This window comes from Colletotrichum godetiae, assembly GCF_030913485.1.
Source record: "Colletotrichum godetiae strain CBS 193.32 chromosome Unknown BDP55scaffold_2, whole genome shotgun sequence".
Classification (NCBI taxonomy): Eukaryota; Fungi; Ascomycota; class Sordariomycetes; order Glomerellales; family Glomerellaceae; genus Colletotrichum; species Colletotrichum godetiae.
Genome location: NW_026851250.1, coordinates 1243700 through 1260668, shown reverse-complemented (window position 1 = coordinate 1260668; position 16969 = coordinate 1243700). Strand labels below are relative to the sequence as shown.

General features: G+C 52.1%; 1 protein-coding gene across 1 annotated transcript; it reads left to right on the top strand.

Moving 5' to 3' along the window:
* Positions 1 to 7446: 7446 nt before the first annotated feature.
* BDP55DRAFT_539790 (laccase-like multicopper oxidase) lies at positions 7447 to 9180 on the top strand (the record flags this gene model as incomplete). Its single annotated transcript, XM_060568060.1, has 3 exons — positions 7447 to 7773; positions 7834 to 7979; positions 8031 to 9180. 3 exons carry the CDS (start codon positions 7447 to 7449, stop codon positions 9178 to 9180), a joined length of 1623 nt encoding a protein of 540 aa, XP_060436294.1.
* Between the last annotated feature and the right edge of the window lie 7789 nt (positions 9181 to 16969).

The following is a 16969-nucleotide window of genomic DNA, read 5'->3' as shown; positions in this document are numbered from 1 at the left end:
CTCTCCCCGAGGCGAATGGCATCCAAGCCCCTAGAATCATGTCATGGATTTGACTTACTCAAGTAAATCAGGCCAAGTTCAAATCTGACCGCCGCGATTTTCTGAGCAACGGAGCTCCGTCGAGGGGGGGGCACCACGTAGTGATCACGATCAGAATTGGGATGAAAGAGAGAAACGCGTGGGCTCATTCAGCCAAGCTTCTGGTGCAAGGTTACCCCTTACCTGGTTCCATCTTTTAGAGTTGACAGGATTCTGAGCTCTTATCGACGAAAGTGATTTAGAAGCCTTTTAGTCAATGGAAGAAGGAGTTCAGATGATGGGTTGCGATGTTGAATATATTCCGAGACAGAGACCGAGTATGTTGTATTTCATATGCTGCCGTACGGAATTCAAATTAAGCGGGAGAGATATACGTCGGATTTAGCAACCAAGTGGCGAGGACTGAAAGGTTTCTGGGGCTACTTGGTTCAGAAGCACTGAAGTTGTCACGAATCCGAGTTCATGACATATGAACTGTAGAAGACGTTGTCGGGAATTGACATGCCTCAAGTGTCGCTGTACCGAGTTATTTTCACTAGGTTGGGAATAGTCGGAAGAGTGTGGGTGGGAACAGACATGTGCTCTGGGTCAAAAAATGTTCGAATTGGAGCCATATCAAATGTGGCAAAATCTTCGAATGTCTCAACACTGGGCAGACGAACCTACCAGCTTCTCGAGTCTAAGCTCTAGAAGCATCAGTTTGACAGGACTCCTGATGAAAAGCCAATACTTCAATTCTCGCTCCCACGAGGGGCGATGAGTTTCTCCAACCAAGTCCCCGCGGACGCAACCCAGATCATTCATCTACACCTGCCCTTGTCGCATCATAGAACTTCTGGATTGAAGATTGTAGCTACACCTTAAGCGACACCATGTTGCCACCGACGCAGACCAGCCTCGGGGAACAAGATACCTCAAGCACCCAACTTCTCCTCCAAAGCATGGTCGACCAAGACCTCGTGTTCGGAAAGGGGTAGCCAATGGGTCGACCGCCCGCCCGCTCATGGTCCTTTTCCGCAAGACACGCCGCAGGTCTCGGCGGGCGCCACCAGCGGCCATCCCGGAATCCGTCGTCGCGGTGACGACGAGATCCCATCGCCGTGGTCTTGGTTTGGCTAGTATAGAAAAACACAAACATACGATTTGCCAAGAGCCATCAAAATGGACAGGGCAGAAACAAGGGCAACAGCGATCGTGCCAAACGTCGTGTTACGCAAGCAAGTGACCGAGCGAATGCTGAAGGAACCGGTTTCAGATTCTTCGAAAAACCTGACTTTGTGGGGAGGGCGCGTTAGCGTCGAGAAAGGACTAGGAACTTGAAGCACAGAGAGTGCGTTGCGATCAAAGCGTGCCGAGGAGACCCAGCCTTGTAGTTTGCCGGGTGTCAAAGCAACAGTCGAACTACCTTGGGGATATTGACAGCAGTCAACACCATTTTCTAGATAATTGGGATCAGTACTGTGTTCCGTCGAACATGTGGCTTTTAGTTAGAAAAGCACGGAGCCGTGGAGAGTCCCTTGCGGCGACCAAGTTTTCGGATGAAAATCTCGGAAATTCGGAGTCCTACCAGTGCCGTATTGCCGTGTCATGAAATAGTGAACGAGCGATACCTAGGTAGATAGGAGTAACGGGAGTTTCTGAACTGCAGGACTCTCGGACATCTAGGCATTTGATTGTAAAACACCGGAATATCGAGGATTCGGACCTGAAAGCGGGCCCTCCGGAGGTTGCCCCGATATCCCCACATTTACGGACCAAAAAACTCGGCATCCGGTCGGGATTTGCTAATCGGCGCGGGGATTCTGAACAGGCGCCGCTCAGAGGGTCGGGCGATGGTCTGAATCAGGCGACAATTTTCCATGTTAATCAAAGACACTAGGCGCCACTGGTGGTCAGCGGTCTGTTGTTCCGAGGCAGCACCTTGAGACTTGTCAGCCAGCCGTCCAATACATTCCGATGGCCATTACCCTTTGGCTGCATCAACCAATGCTCTGCAACACCAAGGCCGTTGAGCAACGAGGCCGTCAGCTGGGCGCTCTCCCCCCGCCGTATAGGGCTTCGATAAGCAACAGGCAATCCAAAGTAAGCTGAGTGTTGGATGGAGCGACTTCTCTGTGTTGTCAGCCACAGTGATGCGGACGGGGACCAGGGCTTCCTGCAAGGCTCGGTGAATGATGGACGCTAGGGGCGGGATGCTTCCCATCCATCCACTCACGAGGCAAGGCTTGGTCGCTAAGCGGCGCGCTCTGCAATATTTCCGTTGAGGGCGCATGCACGATGCTGAGGTGTGCATCAGCCTCTGAGTTGCATCTGCATCTCAGTATTGTCCGCAAGGAGTTGTCGCCTCGAAAGGGGAGATTCTGGGTAACCTCACCAGGATAGCTGGGAAGCTGGACATGCCGGGCTCGGCATTCAAAATAGGCGGCGTCCAGGGAGGGGACATTAAGCTGACCGTATCTCTGGATGTTGACGCCGCCAATTATACCAAGGTTCAGCGTCAACTGCTGATTAGCCGTAAGCCGTCAAACTGGATCATTGCCTCTGATGCGTCGAGAGGGGATGGAATGCACAATTCTGCTAGCTGTATTGAAATGCAACAATTTCTAGGTCGCGGGCGCATGAAATCGAGTTCCTTGAGCTACCAACATTGGTTGTACAGCATGAGTATCACTTATACTCATGACTGGACTTGGATGAGTTACCGAGGCTTTGGGCCAGCCGCATTTGGTTGACCTGTGTGCTGTTAGGACCTCAGACTCAACCGCCGAAAACAACATAGCTATGCTTACTCAGGTACTCAATCTGAGTGACTTGAGAACATTTCACCTACCTCCGTTATTCAAAGAACGCAAGTGATGCCCGCCGTTGGAAGCTTGGATAACGGGAAGAAGAAACAAAGCTCAGGCCGGACGGATGATACGATGAGCTAGAACGGTCGAAGCGAGAGACAGCAGCGAGCTAGACGGCAATACGGGCAGCGAGAGCTGCAAAAGCGAAAAGAAGCGCCAAGGAGAGACATTCGATCTTCTATGATCCGTGCATATGCGTGAATAGAATCCCTCTGCTAAGTGGCTCAGCCTTTTGGTAAGGCCTGGGGTACTCAAGCGTTTTCCCGATCCATCCAGCTCAGCTTCGCCTAGGCTCTTCCTGTGTGCAGGATTCTTGACGCCCCAAAAGCAGTTTTGACGTGTTCTTTGTGGGATCAACACACGCAGGCCTGTTCTTACATGCATTGAAGCAAGAGGAGCTCACATGGCCTGGCTCAAGACAGCACTTCTCTTCGTGCAATGGTGGTACTTCGACTACCATGTGTAACAAAAAACTGTAGACAGACGCCGCGGCACTGGCCCGTTTCATTGACAGGCGTCGGCAGCGCGGAATGGGCCATCCGATCTAGCGGAAGCTGCGGACGGGTGTGTCTTGGATGGACGGAAACCTCTAGGCGCGCCGTTCGGACCAGGCTGGCGAGCGACGGAATTTCATACTGTCAAACGATGATTAGCCATTCTAAGGCGGACTTCATTGGGGTACTCGAGTGGTGAGTGGGCCAACACGCGAGGGGCGAAATGCCACTAAGCTGTTAGTCCAGGGCATGCTCGAGTTCTCGACAGCTCGGGGGCCCGGAGCTCGTGGTAACGTGCTGGCTAGGGCCATGTCCTGTGGCATTTAGCGGGCAATCAGATGGATGGGCGATCTGGGACAAGGATGTGGAGGGTGTGTTGCAACGGTACCCAAGTAATAATGCTGCGGGTGCCGAAGTGGTGGTCGCATCTCGCCTTAGCCCGTGGATGGTGTGGCTTACGGGCCACCTGAAAAGCCAGGGGGCCGTTCTGTTAGACTGTACGGATAGTCGTCGTGTTCGGTGAGGTGGACGATCACATTCCACAACGACAATAAGTGAACGGCGAGCACTGAGGAGACCGGCTTTGCAGTTGCAAACGGCATTTCCTCTGCCGGTCTCACTCGAGCATTGTATGTAGTGCCATGAACTGGACGTGGCCACAGGGTAGGTATGTACACTTTTGGTGACGTCGAGTGGTGTGAGAGAGTTCATTGCGTGATATTCAGAGCGCGCAAAGTGTGCCAGACGCGATGAAGTCCGTGTTCTTGTCAATTCTGTCAAACTGAATGCTATACATCATTCAGAAAGGTTGAAACTTCTGATTAGGTGAACTTGGTGGGCATTACAGGGCCAACGAAGCGGGCCACAGGATGGTCTTCGAAGGGGAGTGCGGTCAACGGACTGAACGGGCCGGAAACTCGGAGTTTTCTGTTCGAAACGCATACTACGTACAGATACCATTTCTAGAAATAAGTTAGAAGAGGTCAGTGACACGGAGACACGAAGTGATGATGTAAGCTATAGGCGACAAAGGTCTCGGACTCGGACTCGAAGAGGTCAACCTTGGTTAGCCGGCCCCATCAGTACGTGGTGCCGGTCAAGTCACGTATCGTGAAGAGATAGACCTTACTGGGGTCTTCGGCTGGCAACAGCTCGGTTAATGGTGCCGTGGTCGATCACTGATCTGTTGATCCCCGACTAGGTATCGTACAATCCCTGTGGTTGCCGGCCTGATCGCGACGGTGTTCGTTGTTGAAGCGAGGTCGTAGTTCCCATGCCGCCGTCCGTTTGGTAGAATGTACGGTAGTGGGACGAAAAGGACAAACGGACTGAAGGGTGAATTTGATGCTACTGCAACTAAGGCAAGGCGCACCGGCCCAAGAAGGACCAAGCCTCTTGGACCGACATTTAGTGCAGCTCCAAACTGCTTCCCAAAGCTATTTTGAGGGTGGGAAAGGGGAACGGGGAACGGGAGAACGGGGTAAGATGGGGGCCTTCAGGTTGGAGGGGAATACGATCCCGCCAGCGCTAATGCGGGAGGAAATTTCCCATCTCAGGGCACTTGGCTCTCCTCCTTCTCAACCAGCTCCGCATAAGGTAAGGTACCTTTACTGACTGCCTTAGCCTAGGGATACTGCTCCGTACCTCACCTTCTCAAGTACCGTAGCACTAAAGGCAGTTCGTAGGTACTCAGTCTAAGTAGTCTAAGTGAGCCAAGAGCCTCAGGCATAAGCATATCCTCCGATACGTACCGTCAGCCGTCCCAAGAGAGCGTTTCTTCCAACAACAGCTCTTACCTCACTCGGATGCTTGTTGGCAATATCTTCATCCATACACGCTTACTCGCACGATCCCGACATCTCACTGCTTACTTGCGCATGGGCCTGCGCCAGCAGGGAAAGGCAGCATGACTACAGCTGGCTTGTGCATATTCCCTGCTATGTTGGCAGCTTGGCTCTGCTGATCCCATAACCAACTTTCACCACAGCGTCGTTGAACCAGCATTCTACTGGATTCAACACACATATGCTGATGTTGATACCCACGAGGTCGTCTGGTTAGTTCAACTCAGCGAACGATGATCCTGGCCGGCCGTCCCTCTTCTTTGTTCATTAGTGCTAATTCATCATTGGCCTGACACGTCTCTTGCAGACCACGATGGCACTACAGTGGCCGATGCATCCTCACCATCCACAGAGACGGACGGTAAGTCAGATTTACAGTACAGTACACCGGCACACCCGTGGGCGTACACTTTCAAGGGGTCGCACCTTTCACCGCAGCTCGAAAGTCTCGTCGTACACGGCAAGGCTCAAAAGTTCCCGGAATCGAAAGTCAAGTGGTCACCGGAAGGCAGTTGGGATTCAATTCTTAACCGTAACGGCAGCACAAAATGGACCATTTTGGGCCTAGTACCGAGCCCCGGTTCACCTGGTTCAGCACCCCCAATCTTGGCTCTCCTACGAGACACATCCACACACGTTGAGGTAGTCCACACTCTTCGACGCCACCGCAAGGAGTTCTGGGATAGCAAATTTTTGATTCACTTCACATCCAACGTCTGCTTCTTGATGCCAAGATGACGGAACTGCACAATGCCAACGCTCGCGGGCTTCTTGGGACGAAGAATCCGGCGGACGGAATCCGGCGACCATCCCATCTCACCAGAGCGCTCCCTTCCTCGGCTCTAGATTCGTACAGAATGGTAGCCCAACCTCGAGATGGTAAAGTCTACCGCCATGACGTCGGCATGTACCTGAGCGCTTCGGCCGAACTAGGCCTGCAACCTCACGCTTTTCCCCTACACCCACAATTCGAACACTGACCCTTGAAAGTAGGTCGCTTGCTCCTTCTGCGCAGCGTGTGGTCTGCTTGCCGAGGAACCGTCTTACGCTTCCTTCGACGTGGATTGTGAACTCTCGTTCTCGCAAGGCGCCCGAGTCAAATGTTGTGGCCTGCAAGGTCAGCCTCGATGAGTTGCCTATCAACCCGTTGTTGAGAGATCTCTTGCAAGGTTTTCTCTCTGCAAGGCCAGGGATTCGCGCCAGCACTTCCTGCTGTGTTCCTCAATAACCTCCCCGGTTCATTTCCTTATCCTGCATAGAGCCCTTCTTGCATGGTGGCGTATAATTACCATCCAATTGTAGACATATCCAGTGATTGTCAACTCTGCTCATCGACTCTTCTGTCCAGCTAGCGCACCCCGGAAAGCACCAGGGCTTTGGTCAACCGCACGCTGAACACGTCTGATGACCCCCTTGCTTTCTTAGTGAGAGCTGCAACTCTAGATTGCTCATACACTTCTCTTCCTCATCTATAGCTCACGAGTTTCTTCTTCCGAGTCCACAGGAATACACGGCCGTGTTGTCGTTGTCTCAAGCACCCCGAGTAGAGGGTCACCGGCCCTAGTCATGGATATCGACTGTTGTCCCGACACTCATTCGTCTGAGGACCTGCCACACCATGCTCTCTCGCATGCCCACTTGCCCAAGAGTTGATGATACGAACCATCCTAGATAGCCTTGACAGGGTCTAGTCCCCCCTCCCCTAGCTCGCTGCATCCAACGGACATCCGACCATGCATCGAGCTAATACCAAGCTGTGGCTTATACGCCTGGCCATGCCCAACTCCAATACATGCCATGTGCAAGCAGTCAGCACAACGCCATATGTCATCCAGGCCGTCGTTCTGCTCCGGCGCCCCGTCTCGCCTCGCCCGAGCATCGATCGACTTTTGCCAAACCCAAGCCCGGCACCATGTCAGAGCTTCAACTCTACCAAGCAGCCGGGGCCGGCCGCTCTAAGAGAAGGCTGCAGCGTCCAGAGCCCACCCTTCTCACGCTCTGGCCGTGCAAATCTTCCTCGTGTCATTCATCCTGTATAAGTTCTCTTCCTCTCCCTCTTCGGATTATGATACGAGATCTCACTCCTCACTCGCGTCTTCCCTTTCCCTTCTTTTCCCCCTGCATTCGTACTTCCTTCCTCCACTCGTTCGCCGGAAGAGTAACCATAATTACTTAATTTCAGCTCGCTAGACCAGGTCTGTCTAGTCTCGAGGGCCCAATATGTTGCGTTCTCTATTCGCCTTGGCTTGGGCCAATACTGCCCTTGCCGCGACTGTGACCTACAATTGGGAGGCCACTTGGGTCAATGTTGCTCCTAACAATATCTCGAGAGCCGTCATTGGCATCAACGGCCAATGGCCTTGCCCCAAGATCGAGGCCACCGTGGGAGACACTGTTGTTGTCCACCTCACCAACAAGCTTGGCAACCAGACCACCGGTATTCACTTCCACGGCATCGACCAGGTCAGCACCAACTGGATGGACGGCCCCAGCATGGTCACTCAGTGCCCTCTCCCTCCAGACCTGACCATGACCTACTCCTTCACTGTAAGTTGAGACAATATGGATATCGAGTCTTGTAGCAATGCAGCTAACGAAATCATACAGGCTGATACGGGTGGCACTTACTGGTGGCACTCCCACAACATGGGCCAGTACCCTGACGGCATGCGTGGTCCCCTGATTATTCACGACCCTGCGGACCCCTATGCTGGGCAATACGATGAGGAGTACATCCTGTCTGTTTCAGACTGGTAAGTGCTGCACGAGAATGCGAGTGAGACTTCCAGACTAATTCGATGCAGGTACAACTCGGAAACCATTCCTTTGGTACAGAACATGCTGCTTCCGTCCAACACTCGCTTCGCGCCCCCTATCCCCAACGGCATCGTCGTCAACGATGGACTCGGCGCCAAGTTCAACTTTGTGAAGGGAAAGACCTACCGCATCCGCATGATCAACTACGCCGCCTTTGCTTCCTTCATGATTCACTTCGACTCTCACGACATGAACGTCATCATGTCCGATGCCGCCTTCATCAAACAGAAGACCGCATACATGCTGCGCATTTCTCCTGCTCAGCGTTATGATGTTCTCATCAAGTGTATTGACCGTGATAACCGCAACTATGGTTTCCTCGTCGCCGCCGATATCAACCGCGACTACAGCAACAAGGACTTTGCTCAAAGCTGGCCCTTCAACTACACTGGACAGCTCGTCATGTTCCCCGACAGAACCTTTGGTGCCGACGTCGTCAAGGAGTGGCGCCCATCTGACGATGCGGTCTTCGAGCCCTACGGAGACGTCGCCATCCTTCCCGCCGCCACCAAGATCTTCCAGTTTGACTGGCAATTTTGCTTCGACAAGAACGGCATCCCGCGTGCTTGCGTGAACGGCTCCCCTTACGTCGACCAGAAGGTGCCCACTCTCTACACTGCCTCCACCACGGGCGAGAACAACACCAACCCCCTCGTCTATGGCGCCGTCCACCCCTTTGTCGTAAACTACGGCGACATTGTCGACATCGTCGTCAACAACAACAACGACGCCAACCACCCCTTCCATCTCCACGGCCACCACTTCCAGGTCGTCAGACGCCCCGCTTCCAACACGGGCGTCTGGCCCGGTGTCGCCCGCGCCCGCCTCAACCAGAAGCCCCCGCGCCGCGACACCGTCACTGTCATGGGTAACTCCCACGCCGTCCTGCGCTTCGAGGCCAAGAACCCCGGCGTCTACCTCTTCCACTGCCACATTGAGTGGCATGTCGAGATGGGTCTTACCGCCACCATCATCGAGGCCCCTGAGAGGCTCCGCAACCTCACCATCCCGGATGATCACAAGGCCGCCTGCCGTGCTCAGGGTATCCCTACTGCTGGTAACGCTGCTGGTAACACGGCCAACGTCCTTGATCAGACTGGCATGAACCTCGAGCCTTTCCCCACGTACACTGGGTAAGTCTTCTCCCTTTCCTTTTCACAAGGTTACAGTGATTTTTTTTTGCATTATCGAAAACTGACACTTGCTTTAGTGCCGCCTACAACCCTCCCGCCTCGCCTCCCACCAAGCGTTACAACGCACCCGTCCAGCCTCCCGCACAGTTCCGCGGACGCACCATCAGCCGCACCGGTCTCTAAAGCAACAGAGACCAACACCTAATGTCACATAATGTTTTCTTTCCTTCTTTTTCCTGAATGGGACTCCCAGTACCGTTCTTGTAGATAGTACCCATGATGCCGTGTGGATATGCATAGGACTTATTGTTTTGGCGGAGTTGATGATGATGTTGAGGGGAAAAGGTGAATATAGGCGATGAAATGGGTCGGTCGGACTAATATGTAATAACGGTCCCTCTACTACGAGCGACTTCTTCCAACTGAACCTCTCGTCGTCTACCTCGTCGCGGTCCCTTGTGGTGTGGCGTTTTGGTGAGGCCTAGGTTTGGCATGGGAGGTCTGACGATCCTGGTAAATTGAGATATATTCCTTTCAGGACTGTAGATGACGGAGACGTAGGTGGTGATAAAACATATATAGGTAGAAAAATCGGGGGGTAATGAGAAGGAAGTTGATTAAAACTTTGGTCTTGACTCTGAGACTGTGAATCGTGGATGGATCGTGAAGCCATTTCATCGTAACTACGCGAGTCGCGATTACTTCTCACATGGCCTTCCTTCAGGGTGCCGATGGAGCTGTGTCTTCTGCAAACAAAGCAATCTTGACATCGCTGAAAGGAGGCAGATGCGGGTAGACGGGGGGTGTCGGAATGTGGTTGAAATTCGGATGAGATTGACAAACGTCGATAGTGTTTGACGCCGAGGCTCCTCGGTCATGTGTACACGACAGGGCATAAACCAAATCCGTCCCCTAGAGATTTCGGCATCTCCCCAACCACCGAATATTTGACAAGATACCAATGGGTGCCAGTACAGCGTTCAGCAGGTTCCGCACGATCAAGCTCTATGCTACGAATAGAGCCGTCGAAGTTCGGATGAGCGAGAAAGGCAAAACGCGGCAAAACGCGGGCTAGTTGATCAAGGCCCAACTATCGCGATTCCCGAGTCTTGCTAATGATTGTAGCTTGATGTTCGCCATGCTTCCCAGCAACCGAGGTGATTCCGTTTTGGACTCCAGTGCCCGTCCGAAAGTGAGTCATCTCAACGAAACTCTTGACGGAGAGAGACGGAACCATGGAAAGGATGCCAAACAATGACGCGCCTATCCCCATGCGATTCCTCGTAATTGAAGAACTTGAAACGAAACAAGTCAAAGGTGAAGGAAGGGAGAAGACGGAACGCTGAGTGCCAGAACTTCGGATGAAAACTGATCAGAGACATGAAGGTGCTGGCTTCCGGATGAACACCTCCATGTCGAACGACAAACTCACCCCCAAGACGACGGCCATGCAACCGTGATGTTTCAGGGAATATTTGTCATTGACGATATCGAGAAAGCGCACATGTGAAGGCAGAGCCATGGAGAAGAGTGACCAGAAAGATCGGATTGATGTGGCTTCCTTATAAGGTGTCGTTGGGTGCGCGTATGTGGCCCAGCTCTATGAGCTAGTTTGAGTGCATTTGAGGCTGATTCGCAGCGGGAGCGCGCATTGCGGCTCTCGTTAAGTCGGGGGTTGTAGCCACCACCGACGCGCGCCTTGAGCCGATCTCAGTCTTCTCGGTGTTGGGGCGTTGGCGTGAGTCTAATCCGCAAGAGACTTAGTTTACATAGACCGAAGAAGGGTCTTGCGGATGTTGCCGAGAGGGAAGTCGGTTATCGCGAGTTGAAGCTAGTCTGAATTGGTTTCTGGTGTGCTGGCAGGCCTCGTATCGTATGTGAGACCGGATCGACGTGGAGTTGTCTTGGCTGTGCAAAGGCTCATTCTTTGCAGATTTTGATAAACGGTGAGGATAGACTTGATGTCTGGGTGTTGTGTCGGGGGTTTTGGCTTGTGGGGCATGTTTCCAGAGGTAAGATGGTTATGACTGCCTTGGTGTAAGTGTTGGAGGAGTTTTGTGCATCTGAAAAGTTATAAATCTTGAGGAGTAAATCGAGATCTCCGCAACCACGCTTGTTTTCCCATGCTCCAGAGAGTGTTTTGATCATATTACCATAACCCTTCGATTCCCGTAATGTAAGGTCTCAAGGGATCTTGACTTTTACTGTTGCCAACCGGATGGAGCTCAGTAGCTAGCCGTGTTCTTGTGGGCCAGAGGCTCCCGTCCGTCCGAGAAACGTCCAAGACGGGTATGAGAATCGAGTTCGTAAACCGTCTTCGCCCTACCAAAGAGAATTTCAAAGGAGGGAAGGATTGCGGATGAAAATAAGAAACATCGTCCACTTTGCAGCGACGCGTTGCCGCCTGCTCATCTTGCGCGGTTTTCGGGATCGAAGAGTGCCTGAAAGGTGTGGCGTGGATTTGCGGCACCGAGCTGATGCCCAACGAGCTCCCTCTAGCATACAGAGAGGAAAGCTCAGAGGCAGTAATATAAGAGTGCGAGACGATGTGGGTGGAAAGCTGATGTGGGGGTGTTGATGATCAAAGATACTCGAGAATCATGAGGGAAATGGTATCGTCGTGCGTGGTACCCAGGACATCGTTAGCAGGTTGAGGTTCCATTCTTTTCCCTGAATAAGCGGACTAGAGAAAGGGAAGAAGTAACAATAAAACAAGTTGAAGGGACGAAGGACAGGAGTTGATGAGATGGTAGCCGTGATACCTCGGTCGGATGTCCACCAGAGAGGGTGAGAGGGGAGAAGGGAGTATTTCGAAGAACGAAATATGCAGCAACTCAACAGCAGAGGCGAGAGAAGTAAACAGAAGGGTTGGTAATTGGGCATTTTTGCCACCCTACCTCGAGTTATATACCTTCGACCTTCCCGCAGGAGAATAAGGGCGCCCGGCTCGGCGTGCCCTATCCCGCCTGTGCAACCTCCGTGATCTGCATCTTTGGAAACCCGATGCAGAGCTTACTGGACCTCTAATGGGCTGTTGCTTGCCTTGCGGTGTATGTGTGTGTGTGTATGTGTGTCCATCTGTACATATGTGTGTGTTCCATCTGGCGCCCCCTGCCTACATCAGAACATGCAGTATGGTGTCTAGGCATAAGAGAGTCCAATCCACACCACGCACACACTCATACGTACGCGTATGACAGGAAAAAGGTCCTTGGGAAACTTTCCGATACCCAGCTTTGAGTGGTCAAGTTCTTGGAGCACAGCATGGATGGTGGCCCTTACCCGTAAGAAGGAGGGAGTAAGCAGAGACCAGGTCTCGATGACCGCAGGGCGAGGAAAGGAGATATCACGGACAAACCAAAGACTGCAAGGTGATCAGAGAAGGAGCAAGGGAGTCCGTTCATCGACAAAGAGGAAGGGGACCTGAGGTAAGGAAAGAGAGGTAGCGTTTGGGTGCTCCTCCATGGCTAGGAAGAAGAGAAAGCCGAGTGACACCCTTCCAGTCCGGTCACCTGGACTGGAACTATGTGATCGGCTCTAAAAATGGCAGTCAGAAGTCGAGAGAAGATAGAGAAGTTGGGAAAAAGTTGGGAAACACAAAGATTAGGAAGGATTCCGGGATACGACGCCGGAGAGAAGGGGGAACACCAAGTCTCCTTCCCATTCGTCACGGCTCCTCAACCGCCTCTTTTTTTTCTCTCTCCCCCAAACGGAGCTGACGCAAGTCATCCCACAACAGCACCGAAGAAGCTTGACCGCTTCCAATCTTACCTGCCCTCTTACACAGGTTGTAAGTTTTTGTCGAGAAACCGTGGGAAGGGGGAACGGGGAACAGGGAGACTGTACGCCCTGCTTCTGACGAGAACCGTGAATCATCGAGACAAGGTAGAAGAGTAGAGTGGGAAACAAGCACCAGGGAAACGGAACTCGTGGTATACTCGACCAAAGAGATGAACGCTGGCGTTCCCGAGTTTTCCCCCTCGAAACTCTACCCAGTTCACCGGAACCACGAACTGACTGGGCTGGCCTGACGAACCAAACCAGAAAATTGACTGGTTCCCATCTCCACGGGTTCGCACAAAACGAAACCTACCAAGTACGGGAAGACGGGAATCTAGCGGGATCCGTCGAGGAACCCGGTTGAAACATACAGAGCCATGACAGGTGTGAAGTAAAGGAAAGAAAAGATGGGAGGCCTTGTTGGTCTGTTCGTCTCCATTAGTTTGGTCTCGGAGATATCACCACATCACTGGCGTGTCTGACTTCGAGGGCGTGAACTTTGAAAGTAAGTACGGAGAGGACCAGAGATGAACAAACCACGGTCTGTCGGATGTAATTTGATTCAAAACGTAATCATTTTCGGTCTCGTTTCCACGTCTCATTCGTGGGTCCATTGCAATGGGATTCGAGGTTCTGTCCCAAGGCCCCAAGGTCCAAGATCCAAGAGAGAGGAAAAAGAGGGGATGAAAACGACAAACGAAAAAAAGAGGTCAACCCGGGGAGGCAGCCCAAGAGTTTGGGTAACTTGGTTCCAAGGATCACCAACAAAGGGGGAAACCAAACAGCAAAAAAGGTCAAAGAGAAACTGGGAGAGCAACGAGAAGTTGGACCTGAGACTTCCAGTCAGTAATGGAGGGAAGAGAAATAAAATGCCCTCAATCCAAACTTTTGATTCGTTCAAGAAAAGAGAAAAAAAGCGGGATGTGCGTGAGACATTGGTGCTCCTACTCCAACCCGGTGACAGTCACCTTTTGGTTCGTCTCTTACCTTTCCATGTTCGTGTCAGAATCTGTACGCCTCGGGGCAATGGCTGAGCGCGCGGCGGGGACGTGTGTAAGCTTGGTACATGAGGTATATGCGCGCGCGCGCGTTTGTATGTGTCCGCCGATGCGCTCTTTCGTCCAATTACGAGACACTGCAAGCACGACCTTATTTGCCTTTCTACCTACATGCCTGGCTGCTGAGAGGAAAGGCGGGCAGACGTACATACTTGCACATAAGGCATGGGTACGTAGGGAGATGGAGAGGGCGTGATTGTATTCGATGACAACTTTGATAAGCAGGACAGCACGACAAGACAGACAGACATGCTAGAATGCCCGAAAGTTACGGATATTCGGACTTAGGAGGGTAGTCTGCATCTGCGTTGAGGATACAATCAACCGCTTCGTGGACTTTTAATCATGTCCAGATCGGATAGATTACACAATTCTCGGAGACCCTCATAGGGTACTAGACAATGTACCTTGGTCTCCGGGTTCTAGAGTCGAGCCGCTTCCCGTCTTGAATCATGAACGGCATCAACTGGCTCCTCTGTGATACCCTTAGAGGATTTGGATAGTCCACCACGTATGATGGAATCCAAGTGTCAGGCCTACGTTGTATATACTGGAATGGTAGTCCAGGAATCTAGTTCATTATGATCAACTACTAAATCAAGTAACTAAAGCATGCTCCAACTTTACATGTTCATCCTAGTTGAACGAACCTTTCAAAAAGCTGCAAGAAGATTGAATCTGTCCCAATTCCCGGGGACCCGATAAACCTCCAACGGTCAAGACATCTCAAAAGAGACAGAAACTCACATCTCCCGAGGCAAGATCTCCTGATCCTCAAGCGAGATCTCCTGATTATACAGACAAACTTGAGATCGAAACAAAACTGGACGAAAAAAAAAGGCACAAGAAGCATACCTCTGGAGAAACAACAGTAAGAAACAGCCAGTATGGTTCGACCGAGACATATCCTCCGAGCCGAGCGGCATAGGAATAAACCACAGGCCTGGGGCCAGGAGAGGAAACGCCTTTCTCGTCCGTTCGTCCCATACATGCCCTCCCGACATAGGGCAGGAAAGAAAAAGAGGCCCTCCGTACTTACCAAGCGGCGCGCCGGCACTACGGGAACTTGGATAAAGTTGGATCTGGCAGGAGCCAAGATGCCTCCTGCAGAGAGGGGGGCGTGTCAGATCTACGGGGAGCAGGTTGTCCATCTTATTTCGTGGTCCTTGGGGGGTAGAATGGTAGAATTCCTTGGTCTTGAAAGTCAACAGTCCATGTAGGACCGAGGAAGAAAGGTTTGCAGATGGAAAGCCATGGCCAGGGAAGAGAGAGGAAGCCCTGTACGCCCGATGTTCGGACAAGCATGCGCCAGCCAAGGACCGAAGTTCGGGTGGTCAGACAGAGACAAGACGCCCGGATTTGAGATTATGTGGGTGGCTCTGAGAATATGCCCGTTGATGGGGCTGAAAGCTTACGCCTGATGGTGAGTCGGGAGTGGTCAGTAGAGATAACCAGCCATGCTCCAGTCCGCATAGGGCCGAATCCGCTTCCTTGATCAGGTCCTCCGGGACATTGGGGACACAGTCAGAAGCAAAAAAATAGGATAGAAGAGGACTCCTCCACCGACTATGTGACGGTTTCACCAACAAGGGGGATCGGTAAGGCTGATGAAGAAGCTGTTGGACAACGTAGTATCGCCAGACAACTGTAGCCCAAAGGCGTAGGCGTTCATCCTCCCCTGCGCCTCGGCAGGAAAAGAAGGAATATGCAGCCACGTCTCTTGGTTTCGTGTATTAATCCACTCGGATCGACCGCTTGATGTACGAAAGGGAAGCCCCGAAGGCTACAGATTTGGCCTCTCGGGTAAGGCGCCGGGTTGGGCTGTTGTCAAATCGCTCTGCTAGACGTGTCTAGCTTGTGACTTTGGCAACAATGATGGCCTGACTACCGGATGCCAGATAAGAAAAGTCGGAAACCCGTAGTTGTAAGTGATTGGATAGGTCGAGATGCCAGTAGAGTCGAGGTTGCCTATACCGCCAAGCTTCTGTCTCCAGGACAGCAGTCTTGGACCAAAAGTCCGTCTCTCGAGATGCCCATAGAATCATGAGAAAGGTCAAAGACCTGTTTTGTAAAGGGACCAGATCGAAGAGGTGATCTGAGAATCCGCCTTCCGAGGAAAGTCGGTTCGAACCCTAGAAACACGTCTGAGGTTAACAAAATATCCCGAAGAACACAGCACCTAGTGTCACCGTCTATTCACTAGAGCCCGGTGTCAAGCAAAATCCCACTATTTCTCGACGTCCACCCAGCAGAAGCGGCTTACAAACACTGATTCGCGCTGCCATAGCAAGGACTGAGCAAGTCCAATGCTCAACCAGAGCCCGAGCTTGTTCGCATAGCAATCAGTCCCAGGGGCTTCTATTTCGAGAGGTACGCTAACCGTGGAAGGATTCGATCGCAGAACTGAGGTGTTCCTCCGAGAGGATTACGAGGAGGCTGTCTCGACTAGACCGGGAGCATGTCCGGGCCATAGATTTGCAGAGTAGCCGAGCGACCGTGGGGAAGACACTTGGCGGCGGGGGACGTTCTGGAAAACAATCGGTGCTACGGCTGGGAGTGTGCATATTGGACAGAAGAATGTCCACCGTATCGGTGGATGGCTAGTACCACAACATCCATAATGGCGGTAGAAGCGACTCTTCTCACTGCCCGAACTTTTAGCTGGTTAACAAGAATACTGGAGGGCGATAAATCAGAGTGTCTTAGAGGCACCCCTCTGTCCTAAAAGATATCTAGGTCAAGTAGGGCGTTCGTGGTAACACAGAAGCGTCATTATTTTCCGGGATACGACAGAGATATTTGCTGCCTAGCAGGTCTGAATCGACTGCTGTAGTGTGGGATGGTTGTAGGTACCTGGGTGATGATTCCTATGATATGCAGGCTTCGGTAGTTCAAGGGAGTAGCTTTGGGTCAGCTAGGTGTCGTTTATCAGCATCACCACTGCACATTTGCAAA